Genomic DNA, 20,325 nt, shown 5'->3' with positions numbered 1-20,325 from the left:
TCTGCATCTAGAATGTGGAACTGGTTGCAAGCCAGATTGTACTTGAGTGAAACCCACGGTAACTTTGGTTTTCTTTACTATGAGCAAGTAATCAGTTTCTGCTGGGCACCTCTCCGTGATAACACTGCTAAGGTGGTGAACCTACAGTGTAGGGAATTGCAGAGGCAGAGCCAGAACCATCTTTCACTGCTCCGTGGTAAAACTTGCTGTATCACATAGTATGTTTTAGTTCTATTTATTTGCATACTTCCCTCCAAAATAAAGAACTGTAATTCTATTTCCCGGTACTCTCGATCTCATGTAAACTATTTCTCTTTAACAGAGCCATCCTAGCGCTTGGCCTTTCATGGAACCAGTGAAGAAGTCTGAGGCTCCAGATTACTATGAAATTATTCGGTTTCCAATCGGTATGTTTATGTAATTGCACAAGGTTTTCATTTTAACTCTTTCACCTTTCTATTGTAAAGTAGATATATAAAGTACTTAAATAATTGGCCCTACATACAGTGCAATTTAACTTTTAATTAGCTATTTGCATTTGTTCAGATTACTGTTAGGTGATGTTTGAGCATTCATACAGTTAGTCTCTGTGATTATGATTGTGGTGACCTGTAGTGGGTTCTATTTGACCCAACATTAATCAGCTGGGCCATGCTGTCCTTTTTTTAAGCTTATTAATGAGAATCTACTGAAGAAAAAGTTTCAAAGCAATAGCCATTTTGTGAGGTAGCTTATCTTAAGAATTTGTTCCAATCAACAGCAATTCATTTGAATTTGAGCCAATTTATATCCTGCTGGGCAGCTTATCTCTTGATGAGCCTTTTCATTGGTTTTGTTTTTGTAAAGAGAGGATGACACTTAGACATCATTTTCATTCTTGCTTCGGGTCTGTCCTGAGGCCTATAACTACACTAACATAGCAACAGTTCCCTTCCTAAATTATAGCAGTTAACCAAAATGGGGCAGTTAGACTGTATGCAAGAATGTAAATTTGGCCACTCTTTTTCACCTATGAATTCAGCACATCTTAAGTTATGTATCTTATTTTACATTGTGGAAAATGCCAACTTGCACAAGCTGCAAAGTATAAGTATTTACCATTTTTAGATTTTCTTATTCCCTATGTTTTATTTTCATATAAATTGCAAAAGAAACTCATACTATGTGGATATGATGGCTATATTGATCCTTGTTTTTGCCTCAGATTTAAAGAGTATGAGTGACCGGCTAAAGAATCGTTATTATGTTTCCAAGAAGTTATTTATCGCCGATGTCCAACGTATCATCACAAATTGCCGCGAGTATAACCCTCCTGAGAGCGAGTACTGCAAATGTGCCAACATGCTGGAGAAGTTTTTCTACTTCAAGATTAAAGAAATGGGGCTCTTGGACAAGTGAAAACACTTCTACAAGGGATAGCTGAAAGCTTGGATGTGCAGACAAGACCTTACAGACCAAGGTCCCAGCAGAATAAACTACTCATAAACCGCATAAACTCGGTCTGATCAGTGCATTTCAAAAAGTGGCATTATTGAAATTTGTTTGAATGCCTTTATGATATCCTGTAATTGCATGGGCTGGTTAATGGTACCCATAATGAATCATTAAATTTACAAACATCCAGTCTGTTCCAGTGTTTAACTGTTGAAGTATCCATCTCACTGCATGTAGTTTCTTCTGTCAAAAATGTACACAAATAATCAAGATATTGGATGCTCCATTTGGATACCAATGATCTGTAATATTCACACATATGCAAAGATGATGCACATCACAGAAGTAATCACTAAGCATTTATGTTGCTTATTGAAATCGATGATGGAACCTACACAAAGTAGATCATTTCAGCAGAATGCGTTCTACTGTGAGCTTCTCACGTTTCACTCTGTGGAGTCTGTGACTTCAGCGTTGCCTGTCAGTAAATGATAAATAGGGCATGTTGTGATAATGCCTGACTACCTACAGATTTTGTAATTTTTTTTTTAAACTGAGTTGCATTTTGTACGTTTGCTGTAACGTCTTGCTGATGTAAATAAATTCAGCAGTAACTTCACTCAAATTGTAGATACAGTCTTTATTTGCTCTTTGCATAACAGCTTCTGTGGTCATCTATGTAAGTCACTATGTAAAAACATTAAATACCACTTTTGGATATTCAAGATATATTAATGTAAATCTTTATTTTACTGCGTTATTGGCCTATTACTAGTTTTTTTTAAGATGTATGTTAAATTAGATTTTGTCACTGAGCATAACAATTCTGCAAAAATGATAACATACATTTGTTGCACAATTCAACACACTGGAAGGTTTCATTGCCAATGGGAGCATTTGCAAGAATATTGATGAAGGTTTTGTATTAACTTTCAAGTCTGCTGAAAAGAAGAGTAGGAGCTTTGCTCCAATACATTTTTATTTGGTGAACTTTTGAGTTTAACTTTCAGATTCACTTTTGTCATGACTTCTTTCTGCATGGAAATTTGGTTAAATTTTCCATTTGCAACTAGAATTGCATGTGACTGGGTTAGCTCCAGGAGAGCCCAGCAAAATCCATAGCTTGCAATTTACAGTTGTAGCTATGTGTTCCTGGTTTTCAACTGGAGGGTGTCTTTCATTCTTGAACGTTGCAGTTTTCGGCAATCCATGAGGTATTGACAAAGACCCATTGTTCGGAGAACAAAATGTCAAATTAAATTATTTTGTCTGTGACTATCTAAGTAACGAGAATACTGAAGGTTATTATGGAATCAAATAATAAGGCATATTTATCTCTAGGCTGTACATGCCTAATTCAAATTAATCCACCAGAATGAAACGTGAGTCTAGTCTGAGCCAAATGAATTTGCACTGTTGCCACGAAACATTCATTTTGGGATGCCTGTTGTCATTAGTGCAGATTTTAAAAGATGAATGCAGCCAAAGTTTTGTTTTTAAATAAAAAATACTTTTCCAAGGAAATCAAATTCAAACAACATGTTGAAAAAAGTATCCCAATTTGCTTTGAGCCCCAGAAAAAGCTAGCCCTTGTCATTTGGCAATCATGAGGACATTACATATAACTTCCAGTAAGGGGAGAATTAAGCAGGGTTCCTGCTTGTGATTGCTGTACTTCCTGGAAATATGCACATGTGGAAGCAACATAAGGCGACATTGGACTCAGCTACGACGCCATCATATTGAGCTTGCACATGGAGACTGGCCGGCTTGGTGAAAAATGGAGACCTGCTGCTAGCTGTGGCACTGAACTGCTTGAGTTGATGTTTTTGAGCTACAAGCCTATGTTTCTACAGTTGCTGTTTTATCCAGTAGACTTTGAAACAACTTTTTTCTATAAAGACACCCTAACTTAAACATCATTCTGTTTGCTAATTTTATTGAATAAATAAAATGATCTTGCAAACCTGGTATTAAATTGCAATGTAGCAAAGCTTCATACTGAAAAAGAATATATCATAATTCCATCAAATAACGATAAGATGTAGGAGCAGAAGTAGGCCATTTGGCCTGTTGAGTCTGCTCTACCATTCAATGAAATCATGGCTGATCTGATAGTCCTCAACTTTACTTTCCTGCCTTGTCCCCATAACCCTTGATTCTCTTACTGATTAAAAATCGGTCTATCTAAACCTTGAATATACTTAATGACCCAGCCTCTACAGCCCTCTGTGGTAAAGAATTCCACAGTTTGACTACCCTCTGAGAGAAGAAATTCCTCCTCATCTCTTTTAAATGGGCGACCCCTTACTCTGAGGTTACGCCCTCTGGTCCTAGGCTCTCCCACAAGGGGAAATGACCTCTCAGCATCTACCCTGTCAAGCCCTCTAAGAATCTTACATATTTCAATAAGGTCGCCTCTCATGCTTCTAAACTCCAATGTGTACAGGTCCAACCTACTCAACCTCCTCATAAGAAAATCCCTTCATACCTGGAATCAACCTAGTGAACCTCTGGACTGTCTCCAATGCCAGTATATCTTCCTTTAGATAAGGGGACCAAAATTTCTCGCAGTATTCTAGATGTGGTCTAACTAGTGCCTTGTATAATTTTAGCAAGACTTCCCTATTTTTATACTCCATTCCCTTTGAAATAAAAGCCAACATTCCATTTGCCTTCCCTATTACCTGTTGAATGTTAGCTTTTGGGGATTCATGGACAAGGACTCCCAAATCCCTCTGTGCTGCAGCCTTTCTCCATTTAAATAATATTCAGCTCCTCTCCTCCTGCCAAAGTGCATAACCTAATTTTCCCACCTTATATTCCATCAGCCAAGTTTGCCCAATCACTCAACCTGTCTATATCCCTCTGTAGGGTCCTTGCGTTATCCTCACCACTTGCCTTCCCACCTACTTTTGTGACATCTGCAAACTTGGCGATAGTACATTCACTTTCCTCATCTAAGTCATTAATATATATTGTAAATAACTGAGGGCCCAGCACTGATCCCTGTGGCACTCCACTAATTACAGGTTGCCATCCTGAAAATGCTCCCCTTATCCCAACTCTGTCTTCTATTAGTTAGCCAATCATCTATCCATGTTAATATACTACTCCCAACACCATGGGCTCTTATCTTATGAAGTAGCCTTTTATGCGGTACCTTACAGAACGCTTTTTGGAAATCCAAATATATTACAACCACTGCAAGCTAACAGTCTAGAAAACATGTTTACAACTTAAAACAGTTCAAGTCCTTCAAACCCAACAGCTTTTTAAAATCTTTTATTTGTTTACAGTCTCTTACAGCGTGTCAGTGCAGCCTCCGTAGCATACATTCAAGCAACACACCATGATGCAGGTAAAGAAAATCATATTACATGGTACAGAGAGTGACAGTGCACCATATAGCCAAGTATGTGTGGTTCTAATGGTTTCTACAACTCTCCTTTACTCATATCCATCTTCTGGATAATTCTTGCTAAGTATTATTTCTCCCTCGCCTTCGACTGTCCCATTTCCTTGTTAATTCAGGCATCCAATGCCAATTTTTAGAAATTCAAATTCTTTGACCGCCTTTAATTTTAATCCCTCTGACAGATACCAATGTGTTTACCTGTGTTTTGATTGTTTAATTAAAAACTAAGCTTCTGTGTAGAGCAATGCCTTGATTTAATTTAGAGTTGTGTCTTGCTCTGCTGAGATACGTTTATCAGTTCATGCCTGAGATCCAATCTTCAGGGCACCTTCACTGTGTTTTCCAGAAGCTAGTTACCCCAATATCATGCCAAATGATGCAAGCTATTTGTGGGCTTTCAGCTGATCCTTTCACCTAAGGAGATGATTTTTTAAAATTCCCATTTGGTGGTGTAATTTTCCTGTTTCTATCTTGCATCCTACCATTTCATCTCATTCATGAACCTAGTGGGACTTTACTGTCCAATACAATATCAACACATAGGTGAAATTTTTCCACTTAGTCTGAGTTTTAACATTTATTTTACTTGCCAGAACCTTCTCTTGGACCTTTTATTTCCCAAAATAACCTGCTACATTGTGATTGATTCCATTCCTATCATTGCAAAATTATCCCAAATCCAAACAGTAATATTGTTAATAGTCAATGCTAAACTGTATTTCCTCAAACCACCTCCCTTGATACATAGGAACCACCTCGACTGCATCCCCTTCTCTTAATTAAACTTTGATTAGGCCCTTAAATATTTCCAATTTCAGAAGTGAATACCCAAACTTGGTGATTTTACAGTGTTTTACATTAGGTATAGAAGCACTTGTGATTAGTTTGGGGGTAACTTCCTTATCTCCCCCGCTTCAGCAATCTCTTTTGGCAGGTAAAGGACCCTGAATGGGTTAAGTCCAAGTCTATGAAAGGGAGAATCTTAAATCCAAATGGGCACCGGTACTGTGACTTCATTCTTGATCTACTGGGATAATAATCTCCAGGGCTGGGTTAATGATCCAGAGGAATGAATTCATGCCATAGAAGCTGGAGAATTTAAAGATAATTAATGAAATAAATTTGGAATAAAAAGCTAACATCAGTCACGATAGCCATGAAACTATTGGATTGTTGTTAAAACAAAAACCCTCTTTCTCTAACACCCTTTCAGGGAAGGAAACCTGATATCTTTACCCAGTTTGGCCTGTAAGTGACTCCAGATCCCCTGCCCTAAGTTGATCCTTAAATGTTCTCTGAAATGCCCTAGCAAGCCATTCGGTTGTTAGGGATGGGCAATAAATGTTGGCGTTGCCAGCAATGCCCACATCCCATGAAAAATTAAACATATAACAAGAATGGCAACAGAAATCTCAATGAGACAATTGTTGAGCAAAAGGTCCTGGGCCAAGCAATAGCTCGCTCAACCGCAGCGTGAAGTACTGCCGCCTGCTGGACTTACTCTACTTTCCCTATGAAAATCTTAGCTCTTTCCCCTGCACTCTCCACCACCCCCCCCCCCCACCACCCCTTCCTCAACGATTTTGACTTTCAATTTAAAAGTAGGGTTCTCCAACAGCAGATTTAAAAAAAAAACTGGTCACTATGGACCGTAAAAATGTCGACTTCAAAAGATAAATGAAGCCTAAACCTGCATTAGAACTGGGCTAATGCCGGCAAATGGGAAATGCAGTTTTCAGTAAAGATCAGGTAGGTTTCAGACAGGGATTGATATTAATCCACTGGTTATTATGGCTTTTTGTCAGATTGTAATCTGCCTGTGGTACACTCATTAAATTGCGAACAAGTTTGCCTCAATCTCGTCTCCTGGTAAACCTCCCCATTTTCAATCCGCTGGCGCAGAACGAATCACTGTCCTTTTAGTTTAACACACGTTCAGCAGCGGCGAAAACGCTTTTAATCCAAATGCCACTAACATACGAGTTATAAAACAAATTTAAGATTTTGAGCATGTATAATATTTGCTGGGTGTCACGGCACTCCTTCAATGGGCCCCCAATGCAGTTTCAGAGAAACGTTCAGTTTCACTTTCTGTTTCTATTCCGACTGCAGAACAAGGAAATCGAAACTGATGCACTTTGTTTATAAGCTTTTGCCAGACGCTAGCATTTGCTCGACTGCTCCTGAGGACCAGACCAGAGCTTCTTGGTGAGTTGCGTTTGATTTGTGTCCGCTCCTCAGTGGCTCCTCTTCCCCCTGCGTTCCCCTCTGATACCCTTCTTGAAATTTGTACTCACGATCTTCAATGTGTGTTCGTACTTTGTCTTAAAACGTGTCCTGTCTCCTAATTTTCTTAACTTACAGCCCTCGCCTATCGGTGCCGACTGTGCTGCGATACAATTCTGCAGACGCCGCCTATGATCATTCTTTGAGTTTATTAGGTGCGGACAGCAGGTTTAGATGGGTTAACAAAGGCTGCGGTTGTATGTATCAGAGCAGGGACTGAGTGTGTTCCACCTACACTTCCCAACCAGGTATCTTTTTGAAGGGTCATGAGGACTCGAAACGTCAACTGTGCTCTTCTCCGCCGATGCTGCCAGACCTGCTGAGTTTTTCCAGGTATTTCTGTTTCTGTTTTTGTTCAGATATTTAACAGCCGGGATCTCTAAATAGCGATCAGGAGCACGAAGTGCGCTGGCTGTTTCTCAAACCCTACAGATGTGGTTCCCTTATCGGCATTCCGTAGGGATCGCTCCCTCTGGGACACCCTGGTCCACTCCTCCATCACCCCCTACTCCTCAACCCCCTCCTATGGCACCACCCCATGTCCACGCAAAAGATGCAACACCTGCCCCTTCACTTCCTCTCTCCTCACCGTCCAAGGACCCAAACACTCCTTCCAAGTGAAGCAGCATTTCACTTGCATTTCCCCCAACTTAGTCTACTGCATTCGTTGCTCCCAATGTGGTCTCCTCTACATTGGAGAGACCAAACGTAAACTGGGTGACCGCTTTGCAGAACACCTGCGGTCTGTCCGCAAGAATGACCCAAACCTCCCTGTCACTTGCCATTTTAACACTCCACCCTGCTCTCTTGCCCACATGTCTGTCCTTGGCTTGCTGCATTGTTCCAGTGAAGCCCAACGCAAACTGGAGGAACAGCACCTCATCTTCCGACTAGGCACTTTACAGCCTTCCGGACTGAATATTGAATTCAACAACTTTAGGTCTTGAGCTCCCTCCCCCATCCCCACACCCTTTCTGTTTCCCCCTTCCTTTTTTTTCCAATAAATTATAAAGATTTTCCTTTTCCCACCTATTTCCATTATATAAAAAAAAACACCCCCACTAGAGCTATATCTTGAGTGCCCTACCATCCATTCTTAATTAGCACATTCGTTTAGATAATATCACCAACTTTAACTTTAACACCTATGTGTTCTATTGTACTATTGTCGTTGACATCTTTTGATGATCTGCTTCTATCACTGCTTGTTTGTCCCTACAACCACACCCCCCCCACCTCTCTCTCTCTCTATCTCTCCGCCCCCCACACACACACCTTAAACCAGCTTATATTTCAACTCTTTCTTGGACTCGAACTCAAGTTCTGTCGAAGGGTCATGAGGACTCGAAACGTCAACTCTTTCCTTCTCCGCCGATGCTGCCAGACCTGCTGAGTTTTTCCAGGTAATTCTGTTTTTGTTTTGGTTCATTTAGTGCCGGTTGTGGAATGAGATAATTTCGTGTAGACTGGAGAACACGTCTGAGACTTTCCTGATCTGCAAAATCTACTCTACCAATGCGGTGCAACTTCCCCAATGAGACAACAGTGGGGTCTCAGCGAATTGTTTTAATCTATTGCATGGCTTCACAATAGGAAGCTGTAGTGAGGACAGATGTCTCAAGTTTTAGTCCAGGGCTGCTGATGCCAGAGACCGACATTGCACTGTGATGATGCCAAACGATGCACCGAGTGCTTTTCATATCCGACTTCATATCAGAGGCTGGCTTCAGCAGATCTTGCATTGTCACATAAAAGGAATGGACTTCTAGCTAACAAAATAGTCAGAGGGAGGGTTCCACAACGAAACTTTGCTGGTGTTATGCTTTGATACAGAAATATGAGACGCAGTTCCATCCCTTGTGCTCCACAGGCAAATGCCACATGTTCTTTTCTTTTGTGTAATATTACTTCATTCATGATCGTGTATAAAGACAGATAACCTAGTCAGTCCGTGTGATATAGTAGATAGTGGAGTCCAGCATAGAAGTAGACCATTTTAACCTACTTACTGACTACACTGAGTTCAGGAGCATAAGGTTTAGCCTTTTCTTGTCTAATTTGCCCAACAAGACCTCAGTATTCCTCCTCTGGGAGGATGTAGGACTTGCCAAGCACTAAAGACTTCTATCGAGCAGTGCTAAGACATCTTTAAGAATACATTTACGATTAGCAGGACAAGTAGCTGAATGCTTGCAATTGAAGAGGGATTGTGCCCTTGTTGAATAGCTGTGTGTGTGTTGCATCTTTCACAAAGCAGTTAATTGCTGAGCTTCTCAAAGCCGGAAGGTTAAACGTTGCTCAATTCTCCTTTCAGTGATCCAACCAATGCTCTTGTGCCAGATGTGCAGCTAATAATTTTGTAGAGGTAAGTCTCATTTGGCGCTAATGTGCTAATGTTCTTTTATAATTATTATGATACATTGTGGATGTTTTCACATTCGTAGTTTAACTTTCTTTTGGTCCGTCATTTCTAAGGACAGGCCTCAGAGAAATTCCATTCCGTTTATATAGGACGATGGTCGGACACTTAAGTAATCCAAAAATAAAAACAGAAAATGCTGGAAATACTCAGCAGGTCAGACAGCATCTGTGGAGAGAGAAACAGAATCAACTAGTTCTGTTTACTCTATCTCTCTCCACAGCTGCTGCCTTGCCTGCTGAGTATTTCCAGCATTTTCTGCTTTTATTTCAGATTTCCAGCACCTGCAGCATTCTGCTTTTTGATTTAAGTAGTCCAGGTTTGTCCTGCCAGAAAATAAACATGCAATATATTTTTTATATTTGATTATGTTATCTGTTCCACAAAAGCCAGCCAATGTCACAAGATGTAGAAGTTAAGCTTGAGTTACAACACTGAATACATTCTATCCTGTGCTTTTAATATGTACATTAATTTTTCATTTTTTTTTGTCAGTGACCTGTGACATGACAACCAGTGATGATTGGTGACATTCTACATTTGAATTGTGTGATATGAATTGCAATAATATTGAGTTTAATTTTACTGCATGTCATGGGGAATATCATATCAAAATTGAGTTGATAAATCTGTAATGACTTCAGGATATTGAAAACAATGAATAATGCAAGAAGCAGCGATTCTCACTTTCTCCACAGAATCACAGAATCTTTACAGTGCAGAAGGAGACCATTTGGCCCATCTAGTCTGCACTGGCTCTCTGAAAGAGCATTCTACCTAGTCCCGCTCCCTTGTCTCATCCCCGAAACCTTGCACGTTCTCTCTTTTCAGATAGCAATCCAATTCCCTTTTGAATACCTCGATTGAACTTGTTTCAACCACCTGCTCAGGCAGTTTGTTCCAGGCTCCAACCACCCTCTGGGTGAAAAAAATTTTCCTCACCTCACTTTTATTCCTTTTGCCAATTATTTTGAATATGTGCCCTCTAGTTCTTGATGTTCTCTTGAGTGGGAACAGTTTCTCACTATTTACCCTTTCCATATCCGTCAGGATCTTGAATACCTCGATCAAGTCTCCTCTCAGCCTTCTTTTCTCTAAGGAAAACAGTCCCAACCTCTCCAATCTATCCTCCTAGCTACAGTTCTTCATCCCTAGATTATTCTTGTAAATTTCCTCTGTATTGTCTCCAACGTCTTCACGTCCTTCCTCAAATATGGCACCCAGAGCTGGACACAGTGCTCCAGGTGAAGCCTAACTAGTGTCTTATAAAAGTTCAACATGACTTACTTACTGTTGTACTTGATGCCCCTTTTAATAAAGCTTTATTAACAGTTCTCTCAACATGCCTTGCCATCTTCAATGACTTATGCACATATACACCGAGGTCCCTCTGCTCCTGCACCTCCTTTAGAGGCTCTCCCTTTATTTTATACTGTCTCTCCATATTCTCCTGGGCAAAATCAATCACCTCGCACTTCTCTGCATTGAACTTCATCTGCCACTTGTCTGCCCAATCCACCAACATATCTATGTCCTTTTGAAGTTTAAGACTATCCTTATCACAGTTGACAATGTTTCCAATCTTTTTATCATCTGCAAATTTTGAAATCATGCCCTGAACACCACAGTGTAAGTCATGAATATATATCAGGAAGAGCAAGGGTTCCAACACTGACCCCTAGGGAACTCCACTACAGACCTTCCTCCAGTCTGAAAAACACCCATTTATCACTATTCTCTGTTTCCTGTCACACAGCCAATTTCTTATCCAAGTGCCTACTTTCTCTTTTATTCCATGAGCTAGAATTTTGATCACAAGTCTGTTGTGTGGCACTGTATCAAATGCCTTTTGAAAATCTATATATACCACATCAATAGCTTTGCCCTTATCAACCTTCTCTGTTACCTCCTCAAAAAACTCTAGCAAATTAGTTAAATGTAATTTTCCCTTAATGAATCCATGCTGGCTTTCCTTAGTTGTCTTGCACTTGTCTAACTGATTATTGATTTTGTCTCGAATTATAATTTCTAGAACTTTCCCTACCATTGAAGTCAAACTGATTGGTCTGTAATTGCCAGCTTTTTAAACAAGGATACAAATTCACAATTCTCCAGTCCCCTGGCACCACCCCTATGTCTAAAGAAAACGGGAAAATTATCACCAGTGCCGCTGCAATTTCCACTCTCACTTCCCTCAGTGGTCCTGGTACCTTATCTATTATAAGTTAAGATAGCCTTTCTAACACCTCCACTTTCTCTATTGTAAATGCTTTGAGTGTACCAGTTACCTCCTCTCTCTCCTTGGTCTGGGTAGCATCTTCTTCCTTTGTAAAGACAGATGCAAAGTACTTGTTCAATACCTCCACTATCTCTCCTGCCTTCACGTGCAAATCCGCTTTTTTTTAAATCCCTAATCGGCCCAACCCCTTCTTTTACCATCTTTTTATTATTTACATGCCTGTAAATTCCACGTTATATTAGCTGCCAGTCTCTTTTCATGCCCTCTCCTTACTTTTCTTAGTTTTTTCACTTCCCCTCTCGTCCATCTATATTCAGTCTGATTTGCCATTGTATTTTCTACCTGACATCTGTCATACGATCTCTTCTTCGTTTTCATCTTTACCTCCATCTCTCTTGTCATCCAGGGCACTCTGGATTTATTTGTCCTACCTTTCCCCTTCGAGGGAATACCTTGACCCTGCCTGCAATACTATTTCCTTGAAGGTGGCCTATTGACTAGCAAGTGTCTTTTCTGCCAGCATCTGATTCCCAACTCACTTGACCCAGATACATTCTCATCCCATTGAAGCTGGTTTTCCCCCATCTAATTATCCCTGCTCTGGATTCTTCCTTGGCCAAACTAAGCCTTATGATACAATTCTCACTATCCCCTAAATGCTCTGCCACTGATATTTGATCAACTTGGGCCAACTCATTCCCCGGAACCAGCTCCAGCAATGCCTACCGCCTCTTTGGACTGGAAACTTACAGCTGCAGAAAATTATCTTGAACACATGCCAGGAACTCACACCCCTCTTGTCCCTTTGCATTATTCCTATCCCAGTTTATATTTCGATAATTGAAGTCCCCCCATTATAATCACTCTATAATCCTTGCACCTCTCTGTAATTCCTTCGTAAATTTGTTTTTCTTCATCCTTTCCACTGGTTGGTGGCCTGTACACGACACCGATTAATGTTATTGCACCCTTTTCATTCCTTACCTCTAGCCAGGGAGATCCTATCCTTGACCCCTCAGGAACATCCTCTCTCTCCAGTACTGTAATGCCATCTTTAATCAATACTGCCACTCCCCCTCCTTTTCTTCCTTTCCTGTCTCTCCTAATCACCTTGTACCCAGGAATATTTAACCCCCAGTCCTGCCCTTCTTTGAGCCAGGCCTCTGTATAGCAATCATATCATAATTCAATTTGTCAACCTGTGCCTGTTGTTTACCAATCCTATTAATGACACTCCGTGCATTTACATACATGCACATTAAGCCTGATTTAGGCTTTTTTACATTCCCCCTTACTCTAATCCCATCCAATGACTTACTATTGCCTTCTATAATTCTATCAAGCTCTCCAAACATTCTCTTAATCTTGTACAACTCTCTGATATATCCTCCTTATCAGTTAATACTCCTCTACTTCCCACTGCCAGTTTTTCTCCTCTCCACTCTGAATTTCCCCTCTCGTTCCCATCCCTCTGCCAATCTAGTTTAAACCCTCCCCAACAGCACTAGCAAATGTTCATGTGAGGACATTAGTCCCAGTCCTGTTAAGGTGTAACCCGATCTTCTTGTACACGTCCCACCTGCCCCAGAACTGATCCCAATGTCTCAGAAATCTAAAGGTCTCCCTCTTACTCCATTTCTTCAGCCACATGTTAAACTGCTCAATCTTCCTATTCTTTTGCTCACTAGCACATGGCACTGGGGGTAATCCTGAGATTACTGCCCTTGAGGCCCTGCTTTTTAATTCCCTTCCTAACTCCCTAAAATCTGCTTTCAGGACCTCATTCCTTTACCTACCTATGTCATTGGTCTCAATGTGGACCCTCCCCCAAAAGAATGTTCTGCAGCTGCTCTGTGACATCCTTGACCCTGGCACCAGGGAGGCAACATACCATCCTGGAGTCACATCTACAGCCGCAGAAATGCCTGTCTGCTCCCCTAACTATGGAATCCCCTACCACTGTAGCACTTCCCCTCTTCCTCCTCCCCTCCTGTGCAACTGAGCTGCCCAAAGTGCCACAAACCTGAATCTTGCTACAGTCCTCTGAGGAACCATCTCACTCACCAGTATCCAAAGCCCCATTCGAGGTGGAGCTGCACCTTCTTTAAAACAGAAAACAAAAATTGGATTGATTTTCTTGTCAATTATCTTGTCACCTGGTTTTAAAAGTTAAATTTTGGATCAACACTCACAAAAGTAGCCCAATTTTCATTTGCATCTATTTCAAGTGGAAAATTGGAAATTGACTGCAATACGAAAAGAACAAAGACACATGGATAATCCGAACCACGACCATCATGTTCCACTCTGAGTCACATACCACCCTATCTTGGAACTGTATCTCTGTTCCTTCATGGTCACTGAATCAAATTCCTGCCACTCCCTTCCGAACAGCAACTGTGGTGTCCTTACACAATTTGGACTGCAGCAGTTCAAGAAGGCAACTCACATCTTCTGAAGGGCAATTTAGGGATATGCAATAAACGCTGGCTGAGCCAGTGGTGCCCACATCCTGTGAAAGAAGTAAAAACGCTGCTGAATGACATGCCACTTCCCATGATTTAAATTTGACGGATGCCATTAGAGATTTGCAGTGATGTATTTACAGTCTTCACAGATGGCCTTCCAATGCACTTCCTGTGCTGCAATATGAGCATTAGAAAAACAATTCCCTCCAGTTGTTTCCTTTCTCACTTTCCTGCTTGTACACACTGCCTGTCACTAATTCCTCTATCCCGATCTCCCACCTCTGGCAAAGCTACCCCACTCTCACACACTCTTCATCTCACATTTCAATTCCACTAACTGACCTTCCACTTGAGATGCTTCTTCGACAACTGCTTTACACTCATGTAGATTCCAAACATTTTACGAATGCCACATCTTTAAATCACAGGAAAGTGTCAATAAAAGTTACCCTCTTTTTTTGTAAATGTTGGAAAATTAGAATGATTGAATCCAAACCTAAACCCACGGACTGTTTCATTTATAATCAAGATTCTGGTGGAGAAGGGCTAATTTCTTTCAGTCTCGCTCCAGGTATACAATGCAAATCGATCTGCGGGATTACCAGTGGGAGGTTGTGCAACCTGCTCTTGAGGGCAAGAATATCATCATATGGCTTCCAACAGGGGGAGGCAAGACTCGTGCAGCAGTGTTTGTTACCAGATGCCACCTGGAAACAAGGGGAGGCAAAGGCAAAGTCGTGGTTCTTGTGAATAAGGTAAAAAAAAAATACAGCTGCTGTTTTATGTTATTATCTAGGGGCTGACAAGCAAATACTGGTTAAAGGAATATCATTACCCGGTAATGTAGCTTATTGCTTTGGGAGTGGGGCTGAGCAATGAGACAGAAAGGATTTACAGGAATGGTTTCATAGATGAGGGATTACAGTTATGTGGATAGACCGCTGAAGGGAGAGGGACTGACTGGATTGTTCTTTGAAAGACACAATGGGCCAAATGACCCCTCTTCCTATTGTTCTACGATTTCAATTGATTGCAATGGTATTATCAGTCATAACTGCAGCTGAATTTTTACATTTTGTTGTGCAAATACTTTAGTTTGCTAAAGTACATTACACATATAATGTTGCATTGCACTTAAAATGTTAATATGCACTTGGTATGCAGTAATGATAGGTGCTGTTATGGTTACTTGGAAAAGCATTTGGAAAATGATATTTCAAAGTTTATTTAGGCCTGCCTGTTGAGCTCTTCTTTTCATTTGACTATGTGGATTCTGTAGAGTAAAGGGTTAATTCTAGTGATAGCTGATAAACATATGTAAAGAAGTTACGCCACAGTGATGTCACTCACTCAGAGAAGATGACTGAGAAGCACTGCAGAGAGTAGCTGTAGCTATGTCTTGATGTTCTATAACCTTGTAACTAGTTGGGGATGTAAATAAAGTTGTTCTGAATGAAAGGCCATCGCCTCCATCAAGATGTCCTCAAGAGTAAGAAGCCGATGAATCTTGAACAAACCCACAATAACAGATGGTGGCAGCAGTGACTATACCCACAGAGGAGCAGCAGTGACTATACCCACAGAGGAGCAGCAGTGACTATACCCACAGAGGAACAGCAGTGACTATACCCACAGAGGAACAGCAGTGATTATACCCACAGAGGAACAGCAGTGACTATACCCACAGAGGAACAGCAGTGACTATACCCACAGAGGAACAGCAGTGACTATACCCACAGAGGAACAGCAGTGACTATACCCACAGAGGAACAGCAGTGATTATACCCACAGAGGAGCAGCAGTGACTATACCCACAGAGGAACAGCAGTGATTATACCCACAGAGGAACAGCAGTGACTATACCCACAGAGGAACAGCAGTGATTATACCCACAGAGGAACAGCAGTGACTATACCCACAGAGGAACAGCAGTGATTATACCCACAGAGGAACAGCAGTGATTATACCCACAGAGGAACAGAAGTGATTATACCCACAGAGGAACAGCAGTGACTATACCCACAGAGGAACAGCAGTGAATATACCCACAGAGGAGCAGCAGTGACTATACCCACAGAGGAACAGCAGTGACTATACCCACAGAGGAACAGCAGTGACTATACCCACAGAGGAACAGTAGAAAATGGCAGAAAAAGGCAGAAGTACCTAGTACCCTGTCAGTTTTATCTGACAGTTTCATGGCTGAACAAAATAACTCTCCAAATTTCCTCTATTCAACTCCAAGGTCCGGGTGGAATCAAGCTACATGTTAAAGGTCAGCCTGACACAACACTAAAATACAAAGATCAGAACATTTCTGAGAGGTTATATACTATTCAGAACCAAGAATGCCCCTCGCTGAGCAGGAAAGCCTGCATAGCTCTGAACCTGCTCATAAAAGATGGCAAAGTCAACACACAAACACAAGACAATGAATTTTGAAGGGAATTCCCCACATTTTTCAAAGGTTTGGGTAAATTGAAGAACGTGCACCATGTCACACAACCCCCAGGAACTGACTTAGGAGCGAACGAGTTCCCAACTACCTCAGAAGGAGCTCTGCACTCGTTCAGGAAGACCTGGTGAAACAGCCAAACAGACCATCTCTCTAAAAGCAGAGCCTTTGGCGCAGGTGCAGGTGCCATGGGTTTTTTTGACATCCACATGATCGAGCAAATGGGGTCTCAGGTTAATGTCTTGTCCAAAAGATGGTAACACCACTTGGGCAGCACTCCCTCAGTACTGCACTGAAGACCCAACCTTTGATTTTTTTTGTGCTCAGGCCCCAGGTTAGGACTTGAATCTGGGACCTCATGACCCAAAGGTAAGATTGCTATGCACTGAGCCACAGCTGGCACTTTAATGTCACAAGGCTTACACAATATGTTGATGCCACTATACTAAAGAAAAACCGCACATGAAAAATGTGCTTTCATTTTGAATAATATTCCAAATTCATCACCTCAAATCACAGAATCACACAGTGCAGAAGAGGCCCTTCGGCCCATTGAGTCTGCACCGACACGTGAGGAACACCTGACCTACCTACCTGATCCCATTTACCAGCACTTGGCCCATAGCCTTGAATGTTATGATGTGCCAGGTGCTCATCCAGGTGCTTTTTAAAGGATGTGAGGCAACCCGCCTCCACCACCCTCCCAGGCAGTGCATTCCAGACCGTCACCACCCTCTGGGTAAAAAAGATTTTCCTCACATCCCCCCTAAACCTCCTGCCCCTCACCTTGAACTTATGTCCCCTTGTGACTGACCCTTCAACTAAGGGGAACAGCTGCTCCCTATCCACCCTGTCCATGTCCCTCATAATCTTATACACCTCGATCAGGCAGGACCTCAGTCTTCTCTGCTCCAACAAAAACAACACAAGTCTATCCAACCTCTCTTCATAACTTAAATGTTTCATCCCAGGCAACATCCTGGTGAATCTGCTCTGGCCCCCTCCAGTGCAATCACATCCTTCCTATAATATGGCAACTAGAACTGCACACAGTACTCCAGCTGTGGCCTCACCAAGGTTCTATACAACTCCAACATGACCTCCCTACTTTTGTAATCTATGCCTTGATTGATAAAGGCAAATGTCCCATATGCCTTTTTCACCACCCCACTAACATGCCCCTCTGCCTTCAGAGATATATGGCACACACGCCAAAGTCCCTTTATTGCTCAAAATTTACTACTACCATGCCATTCATTGAATACTTCCTTGTCAAATAACTCCTTCCAAAGTGAATCACCTCACACTTTTCAGGGTTAAATTCCATCTGCCACTTATCTGCCCATTTGACCATCCCGTCTATATCTTCCTGTAGCCTAAGACATTCAACCTCACTGTTAACCACCCAGCCAATCTTTGTGTCATCTGCAAACTGACTAATCCTACACCCCACATAGTCATCTATGTCATTTATATAAATGGTAAATGAATGGGGGACCCAGCACAGATCCCTGTGGTACACCACTGGACACTGGCTTCCAGTCACTAAAGCATCCTTCTGTCATCACCCTCTGCCTCCTACAACTAAGCCAATTTTGAATCCACCTTATCATATTACCCTGTGTCCCATGTGCATTTGCCTTCTTTATAAGTCTCCCATGAGGGACCTTGTCAAAGGCTTTGCTGAAATCCATATAAACTACATCAACTGCACTACCCTCATCTACACACCTGGTCACCTCCTCAAAACATTCAATCACATTTGTTAGGCATGACCTCCCTCTGATAAAGCCATGCTGACTATCCCTGATAAAACTTTGCCTCTCCAAGTGGTGATAGATTCTCTCCTTCAGAATGTTTTCCAATAGCATCCCAACCACTGACATGAGACTCACTGGCCTGTAGTTCCCTGGCTTCTCTCTACAACCTTTCTTAAATAGCAGAACCACATTAGCTGCCCGCCAGTCCTCTGGTACCTCTCCAGTGGCCAGAGAGGAATTAAAGATTTGGGTCAGAACCCTTGCGATCTCCTTTCTTGTCTCCCTCAGCAGTCTGGGACACACCAATCATCTGGACCTGGAGATCTGTCCACTTTTAAGTCTGCCAACACCTCCAATACCTTGTCACTCCCTATATCAATTTGCTCAAGAACCTCGTCGTCTCTCTCCCCGAGTTCGATACCTTCATCCTCATTCTCTTGGGTGAAGACGGATGTGAAGTATTCATTCAACACACTAGCGATGTCCTCTGGCTCCACCCATAGATTGCCCCCTTGGACCCTTATGGGCCCTACTCTTTCCCTGGTTATCCTCTTCCCATTGATGTACTTATAGAATACCTTGGGATTTTCCCTACTTTTACCAGCCAGATCTTTTTCATATCCTCTCTTTGCTCTCCTAATTGCTTTCTTAAGCTCCACCCTGCACTTTCTGTACTCTACTAATGCCTCTGCTGATTTGCTTCCCTTGTACCTGCTAAAAGCCTCTCTTTTCCTTCTCATCGTAACCTGAATATCTCTGGTCATCCATGGTTCTTTGGGCTTGTTACTCCTTCCAATCACCCTAGAGGGAACATGTTGAGCCTGTATCCTCCCCATTTCCGTTTTTAACGCCCCCCCACTGTTCCTCTGTAGATTTCCCCACAAGTAGCTGTTCCCAGTCTACCTTGGCCAAATCATGCCGTATTTTACTAAAATCCACTCTCCCCCAATCCAAAACATTTTTTTGCAACTTGTCTATTTCTTTGTCCATAATAAACTTAAACTGTGCCTTGTTGTGGTTGCTATCACTAAAATACTCGCCCACCACCACCTCAGCCACCTGTCCAGCTTCATTCCCCAGAATTAGGTCCAGGAATGCACTGTCCCTTGTTGGGCCCTCTACATATTGACCTAAAAATTCTCCTGTACACATTTCAAGAAATCCATTCCATCCAAGCCCTTAACACTATGCCTATCCCAATTAATGTTGGGAAAGTTGAAATCACCTAATATAATTACCCTATTTTAATTGTTTTTATACACCTCCACAAATTGTGCACAGTAATCAAGAATATATTATGCCTGGGTAAGTTTTATATGTTGCACTTCTTCAATCGAGTTGGATTTTTGCCAGAGGAGGTGGAGGTGATGGCACAGTGCTATTGTCACTGGTCCAGTATTCCAAAGACCCAGGGTAAGGCTCTGGGGATCTGGGTTCAAATCTCACCACAGTAGATGGTGAAATTTGAATTCAATTCAAATCTGGAATTAAAAGTCTGATGGTGATCCTGATCTGGATCACTAATGCCCTTCAGGGAAAGAAAACTGCTGTCCTTACCTGATCTGTTATAGATGTGATTCCAGACCCACTGCAATGTGGTTGAATTAGGGGGTTGGGTAATAAACTCCATGAATGAATAAAAAATGAATTTCAAAATGTGTGCAGGACTGAAGTATTTCATCATAACCAAAAAAGGCTACTGATCACATATCAGCCCGATAGCAACAGCTGTCACATCCACTGTGGTATAGCATCTATCAAGGCTATTGGAAAGTTATGTGAAGTTATCTGGTGTCAGTGGATAGAGGCGACTCTGTCAACTGCAGCTGGAGGATCACCTACCCCA

At 41.8% G+C, this 20,325-nt stretch overlaps 2 protein-coding genes across 5 annotated transcripts in view; both read left to right on the top strand.

The window, feature by feature from the left end:
* Positions 1 to 2,053, top strand: part of kat2a (K(lysine) acetyltransferase 2A) — a 62,106-nt gene extending 60,053 nt beyond the window's left edge. Inside the window, exons 17-18 of the mRNA XM_041173566.1 lie at positions 323 to 407; positions 1,205 to 2,053. Of these exons, the coding sequence (XP_041029500.1) occupies positions 323 to 407; positions 1,205 to 1,398 (279 nt within the window). The 3' untranslated portion in view covers positions 1,399 to 2,053. The remainder of the gene's footprint in view (positions 1 to 322; positions 408 to 1,204) is intronic.
* A 4,420-nt stretch (positions 2,054 to 6,473) lies between these two features.
* Positions 6,474 to 20,325, top strand: part of dhx58 (DEXH (Asp-Glu-X-His) box polypeptide 58) — a 52,766-nt gene continuing 38,914 nt past the window's right edge. Inside the window, exons 1-3 of one of the 4 annotated variants that reach the window (XM_041173358.1) lie at positions 6,474 to 6,601; positions 6,965 to 7,060; positions 14,836 to 15,019. In XM_041173358.1, coding sequence (XP_041029292.1) covers positions 6,579 to 6,601; positions 6,965 to 7,060; positions 14,836 to 15,019 — 303 coding nt within the window. In that variant the 5' untranslated portion in view covers positions 6,474 to 6,578. Of the gene's footprint in view, positions 6,602 to 6,964; positions 7,061 to 9,452; positions 9,504 to 14,824; positions 15,020 to 20,325 lie in introns of those variants that run through there. The other 3 variants (XM_041173361.1, XM_041173359.1, XM_041173362.1) reach the window with 3 other exon arrangements.

Source organism: Carcharodon carcharias, chromosome 23 (genome assembly GCF_017639515.1).
Source record: "Carcharodon carcharias isolate sCarCar2 chromosome 23, sCarCar2.pri, whole genome shotgun sequence".
NCBI classification, from domain to species: Eukaryota; Metazoa; Chordata; class Chondrichthyes; order Lamniformes; family Lamnidae; genus Carcharodon; species Carcharodon carcharias.
This window is presented reverse-complemented; position numbering and strand designations above follow the sequence as displayed.